The 25,510-nt window shown below is 38.9% G+C and overlaps 3 protein-coding genes across 3 annotated transcripts; 1 reads left to right on the top strand and 2 right to left on the bottom strand.

The window, feature by feature from the left end:
• The first annotated feature begins 926 nt into the window (after window positions 1-926).
• Window positions 927-6,668, top strand: exosc1 (exosome component 1). The gene is made up of 8 exons (XM_080880730.1): window positions 927-1,069; window positions 2,250-2,365; window positions 2,551-2,625; window positions 2,724-2,812; window positions 4,503-4,536; window positions 4,654-4,704; window positions 5,153-5,237; window positions 5,594-6,668. Exons 1-8 carry the CDS (start codon window positions 1,042-1,044, stop codon window positions 5,698-5,700), a joined length of 585 nt encoding a protein of 194 aa, XP_080736856.1. The 5' UTR covers window positions 927-1,041; the 3' UTR covers window positions 5,701-6,668.
• Window positions 6,669-7,828: 1,160 nt separating this feature from the next.
• On the bottom strand, window positions 7,829-13,025 carry knop1 (lysine-rich nucleolar protein 1). The gene is made up of 7 exons (XM_080879776.1): window positions 12,950-13,025; window positions 12,488-12,562; window positions 12,255-12,323; window positions 10,772-12,172; window positions 10,606-10,683; window positions 9,468-9,536; window positions 7,829-8,332 (listed from the first exon to the last, which is right to left on the bottom strand). The coding sequence occupies exons 4-7, from the start codon at window positions 12,128-12,130 to the stop codon at window positions 8,027-8,029; spliced, it is 1,812 nt and encodes a 603-aa protein (XP_080735902.1). The 5' UTR covers window positions 12,131-12,172; window positions 12,255-12,323; window positions 12,488-12,562; window positions 12,950-13,025; the 3' UTR covers window positions 7,829-8,026.
• Window positions 13,026-17,944: 4,919 nt separating this feature from the next.
• On the bottom strand, window positions 17,945-24,517 carry gprc5bb (G protein-coupled receptor, class C, group 5, member Bb; the record flags this gene model as incomplete). Its single annotated transcript, XM_080881549.1, has 3 exons — window positions 17,945-17,989; window positions 18,113-18,225; window positions 23,407-24,517. The coding sequence occupies 3 exons, from the start codon at window positions 24,515-24,517 to the stop codon at window positions 17,945-17,947; spliced, it is 1,269 nt and encodes a 422-aa protein (XP_080737675.1).
• Between the last annotated feature and the right edge of the window lie 993 nt (window positions 24,518-25,510).

Here is a 25,510-nt window from a genome sequence, read left to right as displayed (position 1 = left end):
GCCAGTGCATGTCCAGGCCCGTCTGAAGTTTGCCAGAGAGCACATGGATGATACAGCAGAGGATTGGGAGAATGTCATGTGGTCAGATGAAACCAAAGTAGAACTTTTTGGTATAAACTCAACTCGTCGTGTTTGGAGGAAGAAGAATACTGAGTTGCATCCCAAGAACACCATACCTACTGTGAAGCATGGGGGTGGAAACATCATGCTATGGGGCTGTTTTTCTGCCAAGGGGACAGGACGACTGATCCGTGTTAAGGACAGAATGAATGGGGCCATGTATCGTGAGATTTTAAGCCAAAACCTCCTTCCATCAGTGAGAACTTTGAAGATGAAACGAGGCTGGGTCTTCCAACATGACAATGATCCAAAACACACCGCCCGGGCAACAAAGGAGTGGCTCCGTAAGAAGCATTTGAAAGTCCTGGAGTGGCCTAGCCAGTCTCCAGACCTCAACCCCATAGAAAATCTGTGGCGGGAGTTGAAAGTCCGTGTTGCTCGGCGACAGCCCCAAAACATCACTGCTCTCGAGAAGATCTGCATGGAGGAATGGGCCAAAATACCAGCTACTGTGTGTGCAAACCTGGTAAAGACCTATAGTAAACATTTGACCTCTGTTATTGCCAACAAAGGTTATGTTACAAAGTATTGAGTTGTATTTTTGTTATTGACCAAATACTTATTTTCCACCCTGATTTACGAATAAATTCTTTACAAATCCTACCATGTGAATTCATGGATTTTTTTTTGTTTTTGTTTTTTTTTCACATTCTGTCTCTCACAGTTGAAGTGTACCTCTGGTGCAAATTACTGACCTCTGTCATCATTTTAAGTGGGGGAACTTGCACAATCGGTGGCTGACTAAATACTTTTTTGCCCCACTGTATAACTTATTCAATCATGTACCCGCCCATGTGTGGCTCAACAATCATGGCGGATCAACGCATTTTGTTCCGCTGACGCTAGTGACTCTGACCAATCAAAATCTTCCCAAGCCCTTCGTCCTAACCAATAGGCTGCCTACGTTCACCTCTCGAAAACATGTCGCCGATGAAGCTGTGCGTTCCCGGTAAGTCCCGTAATTTTGTCTCTAAAAGCGCTTAAAAACTAAATATACCGGTGTGTAGATTGTATTTTGGGATATGTAAACAGATTTAACAGCTTTAGCGTCATTTTCTATTAGAAAAGGAAGTTAAACGGCATTCCGAGCGTGTGAAACCCTGGTCATTATTTCCAGCTGCCATGCGTGGAGTAGGCTTTGGCTTCCCGTACTTGTAACGCTGTAGTAACTTATTTTATAATCAATCACCTGTTGGATCAGCTGACTGTCAGATGGAGTCGGGGTTTTCAGCTCTACCGTATCATGGTCTTTTACCGTATTTGCAGGGCTGTGAGTTATTGACTTTGGCTTTCCACTGCTGATGAGACCCGATCCGCAGCCCTGCCCATCTCCTCGGGCAAGATAACGCATTCCTAAGCTTTGTTTTGTCACACCCGTGGGAAAGCTGCATGTCTATCCGGCGCATGGCAGTAGTGAACCTTAAATGAGTTGTCAGCAGGAGTAGCATTTAATTTCATTCTAATTACGGTTGAAAAAGCGCAAAGTAGCAAGATAATTAATTGTAGTGCAAGAAAAATGAAGGGTAGTAATGTGTCACATGACATAAATTATGTTTTGTGTTTTAATCTTATTGTCCATGATGTGTTTTGTGCTTAAGGGTTGCAGATACATTGTTAGTCCCACAATGCTGTTACATCAAAGCATCCTCAGTTAGCCTCTCAGTTTCAGTTAGCAGATGATAACCAAAATAAGGGAAACTATTATTATTGTTATTATTCTTTAGTTATATATTGTATAGTCTATGTTGACAATTGTAACAAAATATTCTGTTACAATGCTGGATGCTTATATTAAACATGGACAAAGTTTTAAATAATGATATGTACAGATCATCCCTGTAAGCCAGTAGCTCATTTTCAGTTTTTATTCTACGGTACTTCTGGATCTTTGTTTTGTCCTCAAGAGAGGGAGGATGTTCAATCTGTCTGATAAAGATGTCAGATAAAGATGGTTGATGGAGATGTGAAAAGGCTGGGTTCAGATATGGAGCCAAGCATAAGATAAAGATTATTTTTGGTGATGACTCATGCAACAATGTTTTTATTTTAATTCATTTTTTTAGAAGGAACAGTGCATCTCCAGAACCCAAACACTAACACAACATCTATGTCTTTTTGTTTGTACTTAGGTGACAAACTATGCAGCGCGGAAGACTGTATTCCTGGCACAGGAGTATACCTGCGACATGGCTACATATACTCGTCACTAGCAGGCTATGTGCTCAGGAAGAATGAGGGAGAGGAGGTAAGGGGTGTGGGTAAGACAGGGGAGGGGAAAGTTTGTTCAGCAGTGAGACAAGTACAAATGCCAGACTAAAGGTATTTTTGCAATGTCTGTTGACGTGAGTGAGCTGAACTAGTTTTGTTAATGTCTTAAGTGATTTGTACATCATATGGATAACTTCTACTGGGATTATTTTGTCTCCTTAGTTACCAGTGATTTCAGTCGTGAGGGAAACAGAAACACAACTGCTGCCAGATGTAGGCGCAATAGTCACCTGTAAGGTATGCAATAGAATAAGAAACTGTTACTACCGCTGGATGTTCTGAGTAAATATTCGTGCACAGTTTACAATCTGTTTTATTTATTTTTCATTTAACAGGTAACCAGCATCAATCCCAGATTTGCCAAAGTCCACATCCTTTATGTAGGTTCCACACCGCTGAAGGACCGCTTTAGAGGCACTATCAGGTAACCACAAAAACTGAGCCAGTTTTTGTCTAATATTATACTGGAGACTGTTCAGTACAATTCAGTTTTATTTATACAGAGTCAAATCACAATAACAGTTGCCTCAAGGTACTTTATATTGTAAGGTAAAGACCCTACAATAACACAAAGAAAACAGAGAAAACCCAACAATCATATGATTCCCTATGAGCAAGCACGTTAGCGATAGTGGGGAAAGAAAAACTCCCCTTTAACAGGAAGAAACCTCCAGCAAAACTAGGCTCAGGAAGGGTGGCCAATAGGATAAGATGGGGACTGATTATTCCAGACCTTGTATGTGAGGAGCAGGATTTTGAATTCAATTCTGGATTTAACAAGGAGCCAATGAAGAGAAGCCAATATACGAGAAATCTGATCTCTCTTTCTAGTCCGTGCCAGTACTCTTGCTGCAGCATTTTGTATTAACTGAAGGCTTTTCAGTAAGTTTTTAGGAAATCCTGATAATCATGAATTACAGTCGTCCAGCCTAGAAGTAATAAATGCATGAACTAGTTTTTCAGCATCAGTCTGAGACAGGATCTTTCTCATTTTGGAAATGGAAGAAAGACATCTTACATTTTTGTTTAATATGTTCATTGAAGGACATATCCTGGTCAAAAATGACGTCTTTAAGACATTCTCATAGTTTAACAAATTGGTGTGCGCTATCTGGCTTAATAGATAAATGAATGAATAGATAAAGTCTAGTGTCATCTGTATAACAGCGGAAATGTATGCTATGTCTTCTAATGATACTGCCTACGGGAAGCATGTATAATGTGAACAGAATTCTAGAATGGAACCCTGTGGAACGCCATAGTTATTCTTCCTATCTGAAGAGGACTCTCATTTACATGAACAAATTGCAGTCTTTTAGATACGATTCAAACCGCTGCAGCGCAGGACCTTTAATACCTACAGCATGCTCTAACTGCTGTAAAAAATGTTATGGTCACAGAGATGTGTCCACTGTCAGAGGCCATAAGAAGCTCAATTGTAACCTTCACTAAAGCTAATTCTGTAAAGAAACTGTTAGAAATACCAGGTAGGTAAGAATGAAGAAGCCTTTTTAAAGTTGCTGCTATCCTATGATTGGACTTAAACATACATAAAAATAGTAATTACTGCCTCCAGATTTTAAGATGAATTCAAAAACACATTTTTTTTCTACTGTTTTTTTTTTTTTTCCAAAATAAAAATTCATCTCATTGTAATTCTCACCAGTACTTGCCCAGCTAGTCTTATTCAAATTCAAACCGATGAGTTGATTTAAAAACAACGAAATAAACTCATTAAAGTCTCTACTTAAACTCCAATATATGTATGCCAAACTTTCAGACTGCTAATCATGTGAGATGGGCCTGAGGCGGCCAAAAGCAGGACCTGTTTTAACCCTCTCAGGCTCAAATTAAACTTTTTGTTGCTAATGCACAACCAAGTCCTGCAGTGGTACTTCTGAGTAAAAAAAACTCATAAAATATGTATGTGGGGTAATCAGGTTGTTAGTTTTTAACTGTTGCAAATCGGCAACGCCTGCCTCGAGAGGGTTAAGGAGGTGGTTGTAGAAAATGCTCATAGCCGCTACCGTACAGATCTAACTCCAGCGTGAGGCAGGGTTTTATGGACATAATATTCTGGCCTAAACACAAACTCACTCTCTGTTTCTCTACAGAAAAGAAGATGTGCGTGCAACAGAAAAAGACAAGGTCTGTTTGAATTCCTGTTTTCCACTCACATCTTTCATTAGTTTCTTCTGCATATAATAATTTTTATTAAAATAAGGTGACATGTTTATTTGTAACCGTTTTTCTTCCTTGTTACAGGTAGAGACATACAAAAGCTTCAGACCCGGTGACATCGTCTTGGCAAAAGTTGTATCCTTCACATTATTATGCCGTCACTGGTGGTTTTGAACCAGCGCATGCTTGTCATTTCTTTTTCTTTTTTTCAACATTTACATAATTGTGGACTCTGAATTCATTCCCCAGGCTGAGACTGTCAACAACAAGTTTTCCTTTTTTCATTTCAAAATGTGCTTGAGGGAGAATATTTGTCACAGTCAAAATAACCCCTGTGCCAAAAATGTTAATAAGAGTGAACGATGAATGACTGGAAAGTATGCAGGTCATATGTAACTTTTATTTCTTCCTGGAAACACATCAGGTCACCAAGACACGGCTTAAAAAACAAAAACAAAACGTGATGTGTAACATGTAAACGTTTCATCATCTGCCTTTACAAATTCACCTTTCCATTTCTGGAATAAGAATTTTTTAAATCCTGATTTGTATCCATTGATAAACCTTGACGTGACTGTGTCAGATTTCTCTTGGTGATGTTCAGTCTAACTACCTGTTGACAACAGCAGAAAATGAACTGGGAGTGGTCGTTGCACACAGTGAAGCAGGTAAATATCAAATGCATAATATGGCCATTGGCCTTGAAGCGCTGGAGAATTCCAGCACCGTGCTGCACAGAATACTAGCACCCTGTTGGACCACAAGGTGGTGCTATCTGATGGATTATCTTTCTACAGAAAAGCATTTGTTAGGTTTGTTATTGCCACTTGAAGACTGTGACAACACATGTGAGAAACATGTATCAGTCTTCTTTTAAACTACCACTGCTTTTTGCAGAATTATAATTGTGCCTAAGTATCAAAATGTCTGATTCACTAATCTGTTAGCTGTGAAGTAATTTATTGTTGGTTAATAATGTAATCTTGATGTATTTTTTTTTTCACTCTGTTTTTCTGTATCCCAGGTGCTCAGATGGTTCCCATCAGCTGGTGTGAGATGCAGTGCCCACTTACGCACGCCAAAGAGTTCCGTAAAGTAGCGCGAGTGCAACCCGAGTACCTACAAGCATGAGTCTGGAAATTCCTTCCTATCACAAGGAACGCACAACCCCGCCCGTCTGTCCTTCAGTCACTCCTGTCAAGTAGCTTCCCAGCTCTGTTTTTCGATGCTATCTGAGTAATGATTCACAGATTACTTCTGGTTTCGCGTGTCTTAAGTGTTTTGCAGAAAGCTGTCTTTCATCTGTCCATGCTGTTTATTTAGTCATCTTTTCATTGTGTTGGATTAAAACCACTGAACAGAACAATTTAGAAAAAAGTGGTTAAATTCCAAACAATAGCAGGTGTTGTTAAATCCACATGCCAGAAATGTGGGTGTGAAAAATTGCCTTTAAATTTTCTGACAGCAATCATATTAGAACTGTATCAGTTCACTCAACGTGTTGCATTGCAGCTGCCAAACTGTCACAAACCTGAAAACTGAAAATTGAGCAACTAGCCAAATGCAGGAGTCACTTAGTTTTACTGTTAAGTATTACAGTTAGAAATGTGGCAGGTCATCGGGTTGGTTAGTCGATAAATGGATGGATCTTTGACATAAAGACAAAACTGGACTCTTTTATATCCATTTTATATCTGGAGAGGTGAGAAAAGTGACCCTGATCCAACCAGAAATACTACATAGGTAGCAATGTAGTTTTTCTGCTGAGATATCCATGCAACTAACCTGATTGGCCACGTTCATAAAAGTGAAAGACTTTGAGCTGAAAAGACTGAGCTCTTTTTTTTTTTTTTTTTTTTTTTTTTTTGTTCCTTTAAAACTTTTCAGTTTCTAGTAAAATAAATGTGATTAAAAGAATGGAATACTGAAGTACTGCATACGATAGTCAGATATTTTTGATTTCCAGCATATTAACTCAAAGATTATAAGCGAAATACAAGAAAGCAGTAATACTAACATTTTCTTTGATATATACTGGACTTCTCTTATTCTTTCTTTACTGTACAGAAGATGTGCAAGAATGAAATAAAACGACTATCCAAACCATCTGTGCAAGGTTTCCTCTTTACACACATTCATAAGATCACAATGAGAATTTTGATTACTTCCACATTGCTTTGCAAATTAAAATCATTTGACAATTATTATATTGTGTTTTACAATTTTGTGGCCCATGCTTTTGTAAACAGACCGTTAACACATTTAACTCAATATATTCTAACCGAACTCTTTCTCAGGTGCACCATGCTGGCACTGGGTTCATCAACCCTTTTGGCTTCTCAAGTGCTTTAATTCCTTTTCACATAGAATCTACAAGGTGTTCAAACCGTTCCTCAGAGTTTGGTTAATGTTAACATGACATCATCACGAAATTTCTTCAGATTTCTCTGCTGCACATCCATGATGGTGAATCCCGTATTCCGTGTCATCCCAAAGGTGCTCTTTTGGATTGAGTTCTGGAAATGGTGTGTTAGCCTGCTGTTATCTTTGTACACTCTGATCATAAAGGGTTGGACATGTTCAACAATACTCAGTTGGTACTAAGAGGCCCAAAATGTGCCAAGAAATTATTTCCCCACACTGTTTCACCGTCACATTCAACCTGAGCCACTGATACAAGAGGATGGATCTCTGCTTTCATGTGGTTTACTCCAGATTCTGACCTGGTAGTGACTGACTGCCTGGGTAGGATTCAACATCTTGTGGATTTAAATGCTCTTATATATACCTCAGTTGTAACAATTGGTTATTTGAGTTACTGCTGCCTGCAGCAAGAACCAACAAAACATTTTCACCTAGATCTGCCACTCACTGAATACTTCTGTTTTTCTGCACCATTCTCTGTAAATCTGAAGAGATGCAGGAAATGTTATGCAGGAAAATTCCCATAAACAATCACGTCACTCAACATCACTTGAATCACCCTCCTTCCTCATTCTGATGCGCTGTTTGAACTTCAGCAGGTGCCTTGACCATGTTTACATGCATAAATGCGTTGAGTCGTTTCCATGTGATCTGCTGATTAGATATAGTTGCATTAACAGTCAAGTGTATCTAACAAAGTAATCAGTAAGTGTAGATGTCTCATTGTGATCTTTCCCCAAACGTATATGTTTCACTATTTTACAAAGTAAACAGTAATCCTTAATCTATATAAAATCCCACAAACTGTTATAAAATAACGAGCTGCCCACACATTAAACCAGCCGCTTGTTTTCCAGCTGTTGGAGAAATGTTTAATATACAGTATATACAACTAACGATGTGTTTTTCTTTTTTTCACCAGTGTACATTTGACTTTCTGCAGGATCAATTCTACAGTAAAGCTGATTAAACAAAAAAGTGTGCCAATTAAAACACTATGTACAAAAGCTTTGTAAAACCAAATCTTCACTCGTCAATCATCAAAGCGAACTGATCGACATGTATTGATATCAATTGAAAATTTCTTATTGGACGGTGCAGTAAACCCAAGTCCCGCCCCCCTGTTATTAAAGTCCATTCTGCGCGAGTGGGCTCGTTCAAACTCCCCCAGAAGGCCTTGCTGCAACTGCTGCTGCGCGTCCTTCCCTAGTGCCATATTTGCTCCACCAGTGCTCGTCGCCGCCGGCTGGAAACCCTTTTTAAAGCCCCCCATCAACCGGAGGAACTTCTGCTGTTGTTCAGAGCTGTTGAACTGCGCCGTGCTCCACTGGCCCAAACCCTGCAGAACAGAAACAAAAGTTCATAAACATTAGAAATGCATTCAGGAGTAAAGTTTCCACATTTAAGAACCTTCTTCTGCTTGAAGACTATAATTCTGTAGCTACAGCCACACTAAACGCATCGTTTTCTCTCCCGTCCACACCGAGACGGCGTTTTCGCTGATGGAAAACGCAACATTTTAAAAACGCATGCATTTGATAAAGGTGCTTTCACGTCGCAGTGTGGACAGCAAAAGCGGAGACTTTCTAAAACGATGACGCATGTTAGTCATGTGATGCAGTCATGTGACCAATTAAACAAAGACAGCGGAGGGCATTATACAGCAGTTGTTTTGTTTGCTCTCAGTTTTGACAGCCCTATTAAAGATTAATATCAGTCTGTGCATGCTCCAGATAGCTTTTCTTCAAATTCTTTAACTCTCTCTCGCTTTTGCAACTTTGTACTTTTGTGTTACTCGCAGCAACAACTCCACCTCATTGTTAGTCCATTTAAAAAACTCAGTGCTTTTCCTCAACATTTTGCCGCCACGTTTCAAAGAGCTGGAAAGTAAATAAGCGGCAGACAGAAATGAGGCAGGTCGAATCGTCTTGCGTTTCACGCATGCGCAGTACCGGAACATAACCGTTTTCAGCCGTTTCAATGTGGATGCACAACTCTGTGAAAACGGCTAAAAACGCCAGTGTGGACGCGCAGGGTTTTCAGACGAAAACGCCGTTTTCAAATCTATCCGGGCTAGTGTGGACGTAGCCTTAGAAACTTGGGATTATTTGTTTTAAAAGATGGGGGCATTTGGCAGGTAGAACTGATCTTAAAGACGTATGTGAGCATTGTGAGAAGTTTTTTGTTTTATTTTTATCTTCACCCACAACAGAGTCTTCCTTAGATAACCCCGTATGTCTCATCTCTGTTTACCATTCCCTTTTTTTGAGTCTATCTGCCATGTTAATTCATTAAAATGCATTGGTGTTGCACAAGGAAGGGCATCTGACATAAAAACTCTGCCAGATCAAACATGCTGAGCTACGTGCTGTGACAAACAAGTGCTCCTTCATTTAAAGGCATTTAAGACACGGGGAGTTTGCATAGTGGTATTCTTTGTAAAAGCAAAACAAACAAACAACACTAATACCGACCGTAGGTTTGACTGTTTTGTCAGGTTGAGAGGCCTTGTCGATCTCCATTTGTAAAGCCTGTCTTCTTTCCTTTAAGACAAAAACAAACAAAACAAAACAATCATCAAACTACACTGCATAAAACACAAAAAGCATTCTGATTTGCTTAGCTCTGGTAAACTCATTTTACATCGTGGGCCACATACAACCCACTTTGAGCTTAAGTTAAAATACCCTTTCTGACAGTGTAAAGGTATTTAACTGCACATTTAATCTCTGAGATATCTCAATATATGAGGAAGAAGAGTAATTTAAACATTGTCTCCGCTTTTCAAGATGATAAAAAAAATGCTGCTCCTGTAATTATAAAGTGGATTTTTTTTTTGTTGATTCCCAGAAAACTTCCTATTTTTGTAATTTATTTTTACTGTGGACACGCTTAAAAACAGACACCTATAGCTGTACATTGGAACTAAATAATAAAAATACATAAGATTTAAATAAAAAACACATTTAAAAAAGCTCAAATAACTAAAACAAAAGCTAAAAAAAGAAAAGAAAAAAAAGGAAAAAGTGTTTTAAAACGAGTTTTAAAAGTAGACAGTGAAGGGGCCTCTCCACCTGCAGAGGCGACTGGGCACGATAGAAAAAGCCTAGTCGCTTCTGCGCTTCCTACTGGATCTTGGTCAGCTGACCTGAGACACTGACAGGGTGTGCAGGGATCAGGAAGTGCAGAGAGGGAAGGTGGGGCAAGATTGTGAAAGGATTTAAAAACAAACGTAAGAATTTTAAAATGAACTCTAAAAGACACAGGCAGCCTGTGCAGCGAGGCCAGGACAGGGGTGCAGCTGACGCGAAAGTAATGACCCACTGACTCAGTGGTCAGTGACGTCAGACAGAAACTACAGTTTAACAACTTGAATGAATGTGTTTCCTTGGACCTTACGTGATATATGTCACATCTTGCTCATAGTACATAATAATGTCCCTCAGGGAATGGTTGATGTGACAAGGGCTGCTAATATAAAAGTGGCCTGTAGAAGAACAGTGTTTCCTAAATTTCTGAAGGACTACGTGCATTTTGAAACATGCCAATTCCTGATTATGGCAATAAGTTTCACACATCAATCTACGGAGAGATAACGAGAGCTCTGTTGACCTGATTGATGGTGATCTCATCAGTGTTTCCACTCCTCTCTGACAGGAAAACCACGTCGACTTGGGGAGACTCCTGAAACTACAGTTCATAAAAAGCTCATACACTGTTCATACCAAATAAAAAGCATCCAGGCACACGGCTAACAACCTGAGAGAAGCGCACTCACCTCTGGGTCTTCCCGTTCTTGTTTGATGTTTTTCTTCTTTTTAGCAACAGGTTCAACTCCAGAGTTGCTCGTGCGTTGCACCTTAGCAGAGCTCTTTTTCTTTTTGCTCTTCTTCTTGTCACCAGCTTCGCCACTCTGCTCATCCCCCTGAACCTCCTGTTTGTCTTCTTCCTCTTCACATTTTACCTTTTTTCTTTTCTTCTTCTTTGGCTCTTCTTCCTCTGCATTGGTAGACTCCACAGTAGCTATTTTACATTTACCCTTTTTTACCTTTTTCTTAAATTCTGTCGTTACTTCATCATCAGTAGTAACAATAACACTGTTTGTTGATTTCTCTTGCTTTTCACTTTTTCTAACTTTGTCTGATGCTGCGTTGCTCTTTTTGTTTTTGCCTTTAACCTCTGTTGTTTCTACTCCATTTTCTTCTTTAGTCTCAGTTTCTTTCTTTTTCTTCTTTTTTATTTTTACGTCCTCGTGTTCGATTTTTTCTAACTTTATGCCATTTTCAGCTGCTTTAGCTTTCTTTATTGTTGCTCCTTCCACAGTTAAAGGGCATTTTTGTTTTTTCTTCTTTTCTTTTCTTTGCCCTTCGGTCGCCTCTGTGCTCATATCTAAAGCATGTTGCTTATCTTTCACTTTCTTGGGCAGACTGTCTTGTTCCACTTGCTTTTCTTCCTCCTCTTCTTTTATCATATTTTCTCGTTTTATTTGTGTAGACTTATTCTTTACGTTCTTCTTCTGTTTCTTATCCACTTCCTGCTCTTTTACTAAAGTATCTGCAGTTTCTACATAAGCCTCGCCATCAGCCAACACCTTATTTTTCTTCTTCTTTTCTTTGCTTTTCACCTCAGTCTCCTCTGTGCTCATATCTAAAACCTGTTTTTTCCCTTTCTTGACTTTTTTGGGCAGATTATCTTTTCCCACTTGCTCCTCTTCCTCTTTCACCATGTTTTCTTGTTTAATTTGTGTAGACTTATTTTTTCCTTTTGTCTTCTTCTCTTTCTTTTCCACTTCCTTCTCTTTTACTAAACTCTGTGTAATTTCTCCTAGACTCTCACCATCTGCCAGCAGCCTCTTCTTCTTCTTCTTTTTGGTGACATCTTGTCCATCAGTGACCTCAGAGTCATTGACATCATCCAGAGAATCTGTTTTCCTCTCCTTCTTTTTCTTATTTTTTTCCTTCTCACCATTTCCGTCCCAAGACCCGTCTTCGATCCCCACAGCATCAGCCATTTTGCCTTTCTTCTGTTCTTTTCTCACCTCTTTTAGGCTGGAATCATCAGCTTTTCCTTTTTTGTGTTTCTTCTCTTTCTTTATATTATTTTCCTCACTCTTCTCTTCCTCCATCTTCATTTTCATGATTTCTGAGTGCCTCTCCTCAGCTACAGGTCTCTTGCTTGACTGGTGAGAGAAAGTTCACTGTTACTTCAAGTTTCTATTCTGTGTTTGTGGAACAGTGAATGACAGAGCAGTAAACACTAACCAAAGGTTTGGCTGGCTCTTTGGGTCGGGACTGCTGATCAATTTCTCTTTGGAGGGCCAGTCGCTTTGCCTGAAGAGAACCAATCAGAACTGGACATAAATATTTGTAATAAAAATGGACAACCCCACCGCAACACTGTTTTGTGTATTGGTTAGCAAGTCTGGATTACTTTGTCGCCTTGTAGCGTTAAGAAGTCAGAATAAGATATTCCGATTAGGTTGGATAATCAGTACCTGATCAATTGTGATTTCAATGGGCTTGTGACAGGACCTTTCAGAAACAAAAACTACGTCCTCATCGGAATCCGTCTGAAACATAAAAGGGAAATATCAGCATCCATTCAGACACATCTCTAAGCTAACCGGTCCATGGTCTCAAATATTTAGAAAAAAAATGAAGTTAAAGCTTTACTAAAACACCAGGTGTTGTGTTTGAATATGCACGTTAAAGGCAAAATAATATATATAATATATAACAAAACTAAGCGATTTGATTCAAGACAAGAAGACCAGGTTTATGCACAAAACGCTACAGGTAACTGGCCACGCTAGCTTATTAGCCAACGGGAGCTTACAGTAAAAAAAAAAGTTAATCCGATCCAGAACTGAACAGTTTAATTAGTCAGACAATTACACTATTTTGGCACAAGCGCATCGGATATTGTAAAATACAAACTTCAAAAGCGATTTACTTACTTTGCACACTTTTACAATTCACGTGGGTAGCGTTTTACGTTCGCGACCCGGAAGTAGATTTTTCTCTTCCTGCTAGAGACGAGAAAGGAGTCCGTAGCAACGGAGGCGAGCTGCTAAACAGTTTGACAGTTGTTTAATTTTTAATTTTCACTGTTTTTGTTTGTGTTAACCATCAACATTAAAACGATTAAAAAATATTAACTAAAATATGCACAATTTTCAATTGTAACCCAAGTAGGACCAAATTCAGAACTCATAATTACTTTGTCTTTATTTAAACAGACGTATGTAGTTAGATGTATGATTTGCTTATGATAATGTTAAATACCCTCAAGTTATTACTGTCAGTGTCATTGAGGAAAAGTGACGATGCAAGTCAGCAACGCCTAACAGACGTCTCTTTGAAACATGTCTTGTGATTTGAGGCTGACTTTAAAGCATGATCTCACTTGAAACTTGCAAAATAAATAACAATGCTGTGTATTTAAGGTTATTATGCATACTTTTTATAGTGGGATTTTAGATATGGTTGTGTGTGCTGAATTTCTTGTGCAGGTGGCAGAATTTCTTATGAAATGGCAAGGGGAGTGAGATGAGCCTAATGTGCCCCTGTCAAAGTTGTACTTCCCCCTTTTTGGGTGACATTCCAGTATTGACAATACACTTGTGACAGCAGATAATATCATTGAGCTTCAAATGCACTTTGTTCATGACACAAATAACAGCTCAATTATTCCAAGCCACTTACTTACCACAGGGGAAGGATGCATTTTACACCAGATGTCCTTCCTAATGTAACCCTCCCATTTATTCAGGCTTGTGATCCCTGAGGCTGGGTTTGTGTCGAAAAAACAGGTATCTTTCAAAGCAGGATCCACAACTTAAACACATAGTTTGAGGAGAAATTTTGGGAGTTTGGCAGCGAAATCCCTGTTATTTTAACAGTGAATTCACCCTGCTGACTTCTGTTACAACCAGGGATTAAAATGGTCTGAAATGATGTGGCACCTTAAGTAAATTAGTAATTTACATCTCTTTAACGCATGATAAAATCAAGCCACTTAATTATTCATGTTTTGTGTCCAGCATTCTTACAAGCCTTTCTAAACATAGGCTCACCCCCCCCCCGACATCCCCTTTAGTCTAAACAAAGCCAGAAGCCAGCGACAGGTCTCCGATGCCTTTATTAACATGTAACCCTCCCCCTGCAACCTCTTGTAGCCAGCCATTGCAGATCCAGCCATTAGCTTTATACTCTTCCATGTGCATGACAGTCATTTTGACCAAGCATACAGTTTTCTGTCACCCAGCTTTCATTTTGGAAATGGACGTTTAAGAAGCCGCATCCGAATCCAGCTCTGCTCCTAGTAGCTAGCTGCAATCCTCCTCCATCTCCATCATCCAGCAGGCCATGCTTTTGCAGGTCCCTGACGTTCTTACTACTGAAAGCTTACTTATTTTTAGAAGACTCCCACATGCAGTGAGGATTTTTGGCTATTTATGTGATATGACTTGGCTCGTGATTTAACATAACACAGAGAAGGGGGATGTGTGTGCCTTCATATCAGTAGTTTCAGTCCTACTAAATAACACTCAAAGCTAATGATATAGCTTAAGTATCATAAGCAGATTTGCATATATATTAAGTTTTAAAATACACTCTAGATCAGGATTGTTAAGGAGAATGTGTGGACTAATATGTGGACCAATTTTAAGGATAATCTTTTCAGGAAACATACATTTATATGCTTGAAGTGTTGCTTGGAAACCAGTTTGGTGTTAAAACAGTTGCACCATTTCTTTCTTTATTTGTGATTCAGTTACAGTGCACTGAACACTTGACGACGATACATCTGAACTAGATGTAGTAGTACCTGACTTTATAGTTATCCCAACAATAAAAACAACAACACCAGGGTATATTTAACAGAATAGGTGCACTGATGTATTAGTCACTTTGTGCAAATCACATTACAGACATTCATGTTATGCTGCCATAAAACAGTGACAGAGCTATCATTATAAGAGGATCTCAAAAAAGAAATACCAGTGCTTTTTCACATTTGGAACAACTACAGTACATGTTTAAAAATCAGTTATATAGGCTTAATACATTAAAAAAAATCCTACAATGATCATATTTTCATTGTACTATATTAGAACACAAGGCTTTACACAAAAGTAAAATCACTCACAGTTTAGTTGTTTAGTGTTATAGTAAGAAGAAATGGTCTCAAGATTAGAGAAGAACATTGTGAGACCTGCTTTTCAACCTCATTTTACTAACTTGTTCAGGATTGGATTCAGAATTCAGTCTCAAAGTTAACTGAGTCTTAATAGGTTAAATTCAACACAAACTTTTCAGCATTGTAATTAAATGGGCTTGATTTACTAAACAGGACAAAATAGTGCGTGAGCACGATCCCCAAATAGCACTTACAGGTGTGGTTAGTTATCTAAACACACCCACTTTCAGTTCATTATAATATCAATTGCAAAAAATGTGATATGCTGTTTTTCAGTGTAAAATATCACGACTGGATCGGTCACAAAAATCTCTGAAATCCCACCTCTGACATGCAATCTTGTTACTGCAATGTCTTTGTTAATACTGATGTTACTTTTTTTTCACACCAAAACCCAATTTCTGCTTGTGCAATACGTCAGCAAATCTGGCCCAAAATATCAAAGGTTTCCAGTTAAATTTACAGTTATGCCAAATCTTTTCATTTTGTTTCATGGAATTTAAAGTTTAACTGTAAAGTGGGAAGAAAATGCAAGAAAACCCTTTGGAATTATCAAAATAACCCTACATGTAAACTTACATGTGATATCCCACATAGTGTTATCATTTTGGGCCACTTTTGTTTCTGTTGCGCCTGGGACTCCACCAAGTGATCACCACCATTAAGCTTCAGTATAATGTAAGGATGGGTGGTATTAAGCTGAAGTCTAGTAGAGGTTAGGTAAGAAGGTAATAATGAGAACAATAAGCCTAACCTGAAGTAAAATCATCATCTCTGTCTTGCCAACATACCATAAAGCCTGCTTTGTTGTCATTTTGACTGAGGTGGGACCATAATACACAAAATTAATGTTTTGTTGTAGTCAAAAAATGTGAAACAACCGATTAAGACCTTAAACTCATAGGGGAAGTTCTTACAAAGGTGGGAATCAAGGGAGCCCAGACTTTTATAAATTTTGACTTCTTTTTGCAACATCAAGGGCCCCTGCTGACCGTTAGAAAGAACCCATGTTTAAGGCACTTTGGCACTAGCTTTACTTATCAGACTCAGAAGCTACAGCCATCTTTTATATACATTTTATGGCTTTCTGGAATGAATTTATTAACCAGTGTACTACAGAATGATTTCAGTGAAATATAATCCTAAAATGAACCCAGGAGCATCGTTATATGACAGTTTAGGGAGGTATAAGATCCAAGGTTCATCATTTTTCCTTTGTCAATATATATATTCACTATGTTTAATGAAGACTAATGACAGCTGTTTATTTCTCACCACCAGTTAATGGATAAAAACCCAATAAAAAAATTTAGATTTTTAATTCCAAAGGGTTTACTTTTTCTGCCATTTTTAAGATTTTATCATACATCTAAAAAATGTTGATAATGCACAATAAACTCTGCAAGACAAAACAGTCTGACCACAGAAACGGTTACCTGTTTCTTTTAGGTTTACACATACCTGGCCTTCCTCAGCAACGGGATTTGCTTGATTGTCCAGAAATTGTTTTATTTTTAAATGTAAATTTTCTGACTTATTGGCTTAGAGGGGTGAGACTGTTTTGTCAATGATCTCTCCAATGCCAATTTATTAGAAACACAAACAACTGGTCATTTTCTTTAGTATACAGTTATTAAAATTCTAGAAAACAAAACACTTATGTTTTGACAAAATACATTACCTTTAAACTGTGCTTTTACATGCATGTCCAGTAATGTCAAATATCACAATTCCCAGATGTAATCAGTGCTGATAAAGTGCAAAATTACAGCCACTAACAGTAAACCCTATTTACTAATACTGCAGGATTAGTGCTGCAGTATTAAATGGCTTTTTATCATAGGCTTATTAAAAATTAACCTTGTTTAAAAAAAACAATCCACAAGCTGTAGAGTTTTTATTCACCTTTTAAAATAAAAGTCCTCCACAGCCCTGCACGAGATCTGCTGAATACAAAGCCTTTATGAGTAAACACTGTGAATGTGGCAAACTGCCCAACAGTACTTATATTGGAAAGGCGAGGGATAGAGAGAAAATCACTATGCGAATCCTTTGGGACTTTCCAGGATGAAAAACAGAGGCTGTGCAAGCATTGTGGGTGTAAGCAGGTATTTTACATACCTATCCTAACAGCTTATTTGTAGTTGTAGCTTGAATGCAAACAAAAAAATAATAATAATAATAAATGACATACAAAGTGCATTTTTATGAAGTAAGCATGGTTGATAAACAAAAGTTAGAATGTTGCAGCACTGGTTTGGTGCTGCTCAGGCAAAAGAGTTTACCTCAACACATTCAAGTCTTCCTCTAAGCTCAACTCTGTCATGGTTTAACAACAGGTCATTCAATATGTCTCTTTTAATATAATATAATTTAAAAAAAACACTTTAAATATAACATTTAGTTGTTCTAATAGACTTCTTGTTCTTGTGTGTATGTATTATAATTCAGATTACACGTGTTCATCGAAAAATGCATCATCGAAAAATATCACTTTACTGAGAGATGTCGCTTTCTCTTCCCTCTCTTGTTCCTTTACATCCATCAAAAAAGCCTTCGGGAAAATGTAGGCAAAAATACCACTAGTTTCTTTTTAAAATGCCAAATCTGCACATGTGTGGCAAAAAACACAAACACAGTAAACATAGCTATCTCTTATGAAGTCGCTTCTTTGTGATATGTACCGTCTTTAATACTTCTTCCCTCAAAAATGTGTGAAGTGTGTCCTCTTCAACATTTGCCCCGTATATTACCATAACCGTCGTCCAGTGTAGTTAACTGGGGCTGTGGGCATCTATAAGACACGAACAAGTAGTGAGAAAGTACAGCATTCTACTGTATCTAATCTACTGTACAGTCATGTTATTCCAGAGTGATTTAGAGGCAAAAACGCAGTTTGTGTTTATGGCATACTTACTGTACCACCGTTCATCACTAGAGCCATCTCGGTAGGTTGGTAGACATGCCCTCTGAAGGCGATACCAGGACGCATACTTCCATGGCTACCGTGGTATGTTCCGCTTCGGAGAGCTGGCACGCACACACACAAAAGATGCATTTGGTACTAAGAATAACCAATGTGTCATCTGATTATAATTATTACATAACCTTGAAAGTCCAAGCAGCTGACTTTAAGTATAACTTTCATACTGATCATATACCTTTTTGTGATCTTTATTTGGATGAATAAACTACAGCCATGTGAAAGAGAAACTTGTCAGAGGGCTCTGCATTGTGTCAGCCACTAAGTACACCCTTACTGCTTCCATAAGAATTAAAAGGGTAAGTGGCATCCAGTTGCTGCTAATCAAATGCACTTGATTTGTTGATCACTGGTTCGTGTGGCACCAACCACATGGGTTGGTGGTTTGTTGATCTGAAGCATTTAGGTGCCACAATCTTCCCAGCAAACATCCCAGTAAATTCACCCCAAGGTAAGGCCGTGTAGTGCTTAGAGGAAAAAATAACAAACAGCTGCATCTCAGACTCTACAACACTCAGTTAACTTGCAAAATATTTAAATTCTTGACAGCACAGTTAAAAAAGACAAGAAGTATGGCTTGTTTAGAAGGGCTGTCAGAATAATATCGTTCGGACAGACAAAATTAAAGTGAAGATGTTTGGCCAAAATGCCTTTCGCCCAGTTGAAATGCTTTGGTGTGACCTTGTGAGAGGTGTGTGAGTTATTGTTGCCAAAAGTGGTTCAACCAGTAATTGAATCATGGGCTGTACTTAGTTTGTCACAGGACTGCATAGAGTCCATTGAAGATTTATTATTTATTTATTTATTTATTCTTAATGCAGTGAGATGTAGGTGGGTGCCTTTCCATAACAAAATTGCTTACTGCTCATAGCAGTAAGCAATTTAAATGAATTCAGTTCTACATTTTGACTCATTTGAATTAATTGAACACTTGTTTTGTTGCCTTCTTTGTTCTGTTCTCTTTTCATGTCATGCATTTATTTCCCACACTTGTTTTCTCAGTTACTTCATGCCTACTGATTCTGTCTTTGTCCTTTCTGCCTCTGTTCTTTTCTACAGGCATCTCTGTTTCCTGCATGTTTCTGATTTGCAGTAACTTACAAACCTGCTCAGTACATACTGTTGCTGTTGCTCAGTGCCCTTTGTTTCACTCTGCTTTTATAGACAGATTGAGGCAGATGACTGCTCATACTCAGTCTAGTGACGTCCAAGGTTTCTTCTTGTTAGTGTTCATATTAAGTCTCCTGCAAAGACTGAACACTTTAAATTTGCTGGCGTTCTGATTTGTATAAGTTCATTTCATGCCGCACTATGTGACATGGATTTAATATACCTGGGCTGGAAATCAAGTTTGGTTCATGTAGACTCTGTGCTTAATGAAAACTGCTCTGTCACGAGCTATGACGCTTTGCTATTTGTTTCCACTACATTCCCTTAGTTGCTTTCACAAAGGCAGCTGTTGACATGCTGTATTTAAAAAAAAAGGAACTGCTGGTGTTGAGTTGATTAGTGCGTCATTTCAGCTGCATTCCTGGTTGGCTGGTTATTTAATTGAAGTAGGTCACAGCTACCGTGAAATTGTGAGATAGTTATCCTTGATTTCTAACACTGTCAGAATTTTGTCCCAGGCTATCTTTGGTTGCGAGACCATTACAACAGCCAACTTTAACATCTCTCACTGTGCAATGCAGGATCTCATGTTTTGAATTTTTTTAGTAAGTCAGACATGTTAGCAGCCCAACCTCAGTCTCTTAGCAACTTTCTGAAGTCACTACAAGTACAGTGTTGTGTCTTGATGCATGCTCAGTCATCCAGGTAAGTAAATCTCCAAAAGTTGGTTCTGTTCATCTGGACGTAGCGTTTTGTGGGAGAAACGCTTCGTCACTCATCCAAGTGACTTCTTAATTTAATTAATTTAAATTAATTTAATTTAATCTTAATTGTGAAAATTCTCATGACCATTGATCAACAGCCACTGATCAAAGCCCACTGATCAATGGCCATGAGGACCATTCACACAGAGTTGGGGAATGGCTGCAATCACAGCATTGTAAGGTGGTGACAGATGTACCCTTAGGCCCCTCCTCGATTCAGAGATGGTCTTTCCCTTTTCACGTAAATGGCCTCCTTGACTCCGCGCTCAAACCAGCGTTCCTCCCTGTCCAGGATGTGTACATCCTCATCCTTGAAAGAGTGTCCACTGGCCTGTAGGTGTAAATAGACTGCGGAGTCCTGGCCTGACGAGGTGGCTCTACCTCATCAGGCCACTCATGGCCATTGATCAGTGGGCTTTGGTCAGTGGGCTTTGGTCAGTGGCTGTTGATCAATGGTCATGAGAATTTGCACAATTAAGATTAAGGAACTGACCTCCCAGCCCATTGTTCCTTCACTGGGCTGGTTTCAGTCATTATGCAAATGTACTGGTTATAAGATTGGGGAAACCTGCAGTCAGCTGAGACTGAAGAAGTCATTTGGATGAGTGACGAAGCGTTTCTCCCACAAAACGCTACGTCCAGATGAACAGAATCAACTTTTGGAGATACAGTGTTGTGTCTGCACTGTCTTGTGTCTGTATCGTGTATCGACTTAAAAGACATGTGCTTGATGAAGAACGGTTTGATAAACAAGCCCCTTTCCAGTGTTTTTGAAAGGCGTAGCTAATATCAAATCAAAAATGAGCATGTACTTTTTTTAAATTCTCAGTTTCAGCATGTTTTGCAAACATTGCATTCTTTCTTTCTTTCCATTGTTTAGACTGTCTGCATTCATTTTTACAGTTTCACCTGAGCAGTGGTCTGATTGGAGTATATAAAAACACCTGTATGGTTATGACTGAATCACTTCCTACTTAGCTTTTCCTCATGGAATGTGACCTCATTAGTTTAGTCCTTATGTATTATTTATAAGCCATAAAATGTGCAGATCTGCATTTTGGTTGGGTTTGTAGAGAGTAAGTGGAATCCCATGTTTTTCTCTCTTCATGAATACATTCCACATTACAGACACTGAAACAAAAAGATGACAAAACATTTCCCATTTCCCAGCAATGTAAGATCTGTGTTATCATTTTTATGGCACAATAAGATAATGCACAACTTGTTTGTGTTAAATATCTGTGCTATGTTGTATTTACTGTTTATTTAAGTGCAACAATTCAAGAAGAATCTAAGTTTTTCTTAGTCTACAGTATGTTCCATTTTTACACGTTTGAATTGTCTTTTGTTTTTTATTTGTTTCATTTATGTTAGGGGAAATAAATTAAACTCAAAACCAATAGTTTAACCTAGAGATTTAGTAATACTACTTTGAAAAGTCATTTGGTTACATGTGTAGGTGCACAGAGTTTGTCTATGGAGACCTGGATGGAGAGTAAAGACCTGCTAAACTGTGAATCATTTTTTAATAAATGTTATGACTGTGTCAGAAATTCCAGAATGATTCACTACATATACTAACCTTAATAGTGAATGATAAAACATGTAACAATAGAATGAGACTCAAACTTCTCATTTGACTGAGATTTTTTTTTAGCAAAATTCTTCTGAACTGTATTTCCCATGTGCCCCAGTGCAAAGGTACACGTATCCCACAGTGCCTCACAAGAAACTGTACAACGGAAGGTCACCATCCAGCCCTCGCATACTATCAAATACTGCATCAAAAGAAAAATGAGAGCAGTGCTGTAACTTAAACTGTCTTGAAAGGATTTGTTAGTATTGCTCAGTATATTATGTCTTAATCACAAAAATGCTTAGCAGTATTTATTTATTTTGCTGATTTTGATCTTTCATTTAAATGATGCATTAGCAATTATGCAATAAATTGGCACTTAGAAAGTCACACCATTAGTGTCCAAGAGTGTTTGCTGTTGGTGGTGTTTTTCTTTTTTCCATTTTGCGACTGAGCTCAGTTCACACTCGTCTACATAACATGACTTAATATGGAGCAGCGAATGGGAATGAGACACAAGCAGTATTTTTATTGTTGTTTGGTTCTTTTGTTTGTATGGGGTTTCTGTTGTTTTTTTTTTCATAAACTGAGAAGTGGATCATTTTTAGGTATTACACACACTCACCAGCTGCCCTTACAAACTCACGGTTTTTAAAACATAGCTTAGACTACATTATCAGTTATATAACTAAGAGAAACCTTTACCTTTTACTTTCAACCACAAATTAAATTCTCTTTTAAATTTCTCTTTCTTCTAGATCTGACTGCCTATTAAGAAGTCTAAAAGGATCACCAAATATCATCATCATGCTGGAGACTGCATGTGCCTTTCTATTCCCTTCACTCTTTGTTTATCCTGGCTTATCGAGGCTTAGCTCTTCATCTGTGCATCTCGCTTCAAATAAATATAGCGAGCAATCAAAGTGAGATGACTCATAACTGTACTGCAGTAAAAGCCTGTTGAAAAATCAGACATTTTCTGAGGTTTAATTGGATTCTTCCCATACAGTACCTAGAAATGAGCTTCCCTGTCTGTAAATAAGACTACTTGCCATTCATGGTTGGATGGTGATGTAGTTTTTTTCATGTATGATGAATGGAAAACTGGCCTGCAATTCAAAGTAGGATTAGTTCAGTTATTACTGTAAAAAAAAAAGAAGGTGATTAAAAGCAGAGGATTGACAAGCAGCAAAGAAGGCAGTAGTGTGTCATGCACCATAACCATGTACCCATCAGATTTTTCATTTTCAGTCTCCGCTTGACTTGAAATATTTTGGTTAACCTTGTGTTTTCATGAACTCGTGAGAGGCTCAAAGAGTTTTAATGGGAAAAATGTAAATGTGGTTGTAAGATACCAATTTTTATATCTAATTGATATTCAGATTGATCTAACATAATTTTATTTTAATTAATATTCTTTTATAAATTATTAATAAAAGTAATTTGGAACTGTAACATTAAATGTATTCAATCAATTAAAACGATTTATTTCAATTTTATGTAACATGTCTGAGATTTTAAAAAGACAAACCACATGAATTACTTTTGTTGTTTTCTCCTTTTTCATTTCTCTTCATAAGGTTGTCACGGTCCCCATTTTTGTTGCCAGTTGCCTAGCAACAGTGGTCTCATAATTTACTGTAAAACACTCAAATGCTAAACGTATTTTGCTCTCAACCTAACATATTGAAACTATGACCTAATAAGTTCCCTTTTTTGTTAGATTAGTTATCTCTGTCACTCAGGTATAGACATGCACACACGTCACATAGGCTTACTTGCACTGTGTTCCTCCATTGAAAAGGCCTGGTTCTCTTGGAAGGATCGGTGCGAATGTGCAGGGAGCTCATCTCCGTAATGTGAAGGAGGAGACGTGTGACTGGTGTCAAAGAAGTCTTGCGTGTCGGATTGTGAAGTTTTCAGGAGACACAGGTGAGTCTCTGGGACAGCGTGGAACAGGAGCAGAAGCCATCCCTGAATAACCAGGGCGACAGCCAGTGCAGGCTCATCGAACACTTTTGCATCCTTATTCCCCCCTCCCTTCTCTCTGTTCCCCCTTCCCCTTAACGTCTGGCTGCCGTAAAGGTAAAACCCCAGCCAGGCCACCCATAGTAATGCTGATGCGAGACTGGACAGGACGAGCCAGATTGCGTTACACTTCCATTTCCGTCTTTCACTATCTCCTTCTCTGTCTTCGTCATTGCCACTTCCTCCATCTACTGCCAGCTCTCCACCACACAGCACCACTCCAAGAGAGAGACCCATGGCTATGAGAAGAAGCCCCAAAGTGTAACTGCAGGTAAGGGCAAAGTCTAAAGGTGGATATTCACAGGCTGGGTGACCCTCCCTAACTACAGTCAGCAGCACCCATTCGGCAGAGATTATCCCCTGAACCAAGGCCAAGGCCAGACCGAGTGCTGCAAGGGAGCTGCCAGATGGGCTTGCCTTTCCAGCTACCAGCCTCCTGAGCCTCACACCCTGCACCAGTAAGCTGGAAAAGCAGAGGGCAAAAAGGGGTCCCCAAAAGGCCCTTCGAACCACACAGAGCGCCTGGTTCTTCCCCACCAGGAAAGCCAGAGAGATGGTAAAAAGCCCAAGAAGTGTGCCCAGAAGCAGGAGTAGAGGCCCCAGGCTGGAGCGCTTGGCAGGATCAGAAATGGAGCGCATCTTGACTAGCAGGAGCACAGCGAGGACCACTGATGTGAGACCACCGCTGCAGGCCACAGTTTCCAGAACAACACCCCAGACTGATTCCAGGTCGCAGAGCACCCTGTATGGAGGATCCACATCCACACTACATCCCCGGGGAGGAGGTGGCGGAGGAGAGGGGTGGGATGACCCATAGCAAATGAGTGGCAGGAGGCAGATGATAATGTGGCTGAGAGCCATCTTAGAGACAGAGACAGAAAACAGTGTACTGGTGAGAAGAGACAGAGAAAGGGTTAAAAGAAAGAGACAAAGATACAAGTACAGGAAGGTTACACTGGGGTGAAAGCTCCAGAGAAGAGGGAGGCAGGGATGTGAGTGTGAAGGTAAATTTCTGCATATTAGTTCCTACTGCATCCTCACAACACCGTAGAAACAGCAGTCAATATCTGTTAACATCCAATATACCTGTTGTGTGAGATGTTTCAAACACACACAGACACATACTCGCGCATTCAATCCACACGACAGACCTGCTTTTAGCACTGGGCAATAGTTTCCATGGAAACGGGAAACAGCGTGGGCTGGCTACATTGCACACTGGGCTTTTGAGAAGTCGAGTTCAGTACCCCAAATCACAGAAAAACATAGGAGTATGCACACACACACACACACACACACACACACACACACAGACTCAGTGTTTGTACTGATTACTGAGAATCACATTGGTTAAAAGGTTTCCTTAGAATGACTCCAATCACAGTATAAACCCAATCAATTCAACATTGTACAAAAAAGTTTTAACCCTCAAACTGTAAACAAGCAAAGGCAGAAATGTCCTTTTAAGGTCTGAAACTGAAATACAAGAATAAGTTAATACACATAATGAACACAAGCACAAACCAAATAAAAAAAATAAACAAAACATCATCAAAATTTCAACACAGTTTGATTTTTCTAAGAATCTCCAACTCACCTCAGATAAAGTCTTCACTTGATTTCCTATTATTGAGGGTGCAGAGGTATCATAATTTTCCACAAATCATTTTTGGCATCACTTCACTTAGTTGAAGTAATTTTGTATTCCCTGTTAATGAAATCCTTGAGGCAGCAGAAACAAGTCGGTTTCCATTTTGTCTTTCAAAATGTCGCTGTCTGTGCTCACAGCTTCCACTGTTTTAAAGTACAAAATAACACAATTTGAAAGACCAGTAAATGTCCTGCTGATGCACT

The sequence above is a fragment of the Rhamphochromis sp. 'chilingali' genome (assembly GCF_963969265.1).
Source record: "Rhamphochromis sp. 'chilingali' genome assembly, chromosome: 4".
In the NCBI taxonomy this organism is placed as follows: Eukaryota; Metazoa; Chordata; class Actinopteri; order Cichliformes; family Cichlidae; genus Rhamphochromis; species Rhamphochromis sp. 'chilingali'.
The sequence above is the reverse complement of the archived record's forward strand: the minus strand, read 5'-3'. Positions and strand labels throughout refer to the sequence as shown.

Excerpts from the sequence above, each read along its gene's own strand:
- exosc1 (XM_080880730.1), top strand. The coding sequence starts at position 1,042 with ATGTCGCCGATGAAGCTGTGCGTTCCCG. Across the intron at positions 1,070-2,249 it reads GATGAAGCTGTGCGTTCCCG|GTGACAAACTATGCAGCGCG; the intron begins GTAAGTCCCGTA and ends GTTTGTACTTAG. Across the intron at positions 5,238-5,593 it reads CGTTGCACACAGTGAAGCAG|GTGCTCAGATGGTTCCCATC; the intron begins GTAAATATCAAA and ends TCTGTATCCCAG.
- knop1 (XM_080879776.1), bottom strand. The coding sequence starts at position 12,130 with ATGAAAATGAAGATGGAGGAAGAGAAGAGTGAGGAAAATAATATAAAG. Across the intron at positions 10,684-10,771 it reads AAGAACGGGAAGACCCAGAG|TTTCAGGAGTCTCCCCAAGT; the intron begins GTGAGTGCGCTT and ends TATGAACTGTAG. Across the intron at positions 8,333-9,467 it reads ACAAAACAGTCAAACCTACG|GGTTTGGGCCAGTGGAGCAC; the intron begins GTCGGTATTAGT and ends TCTGTTCTGCAG.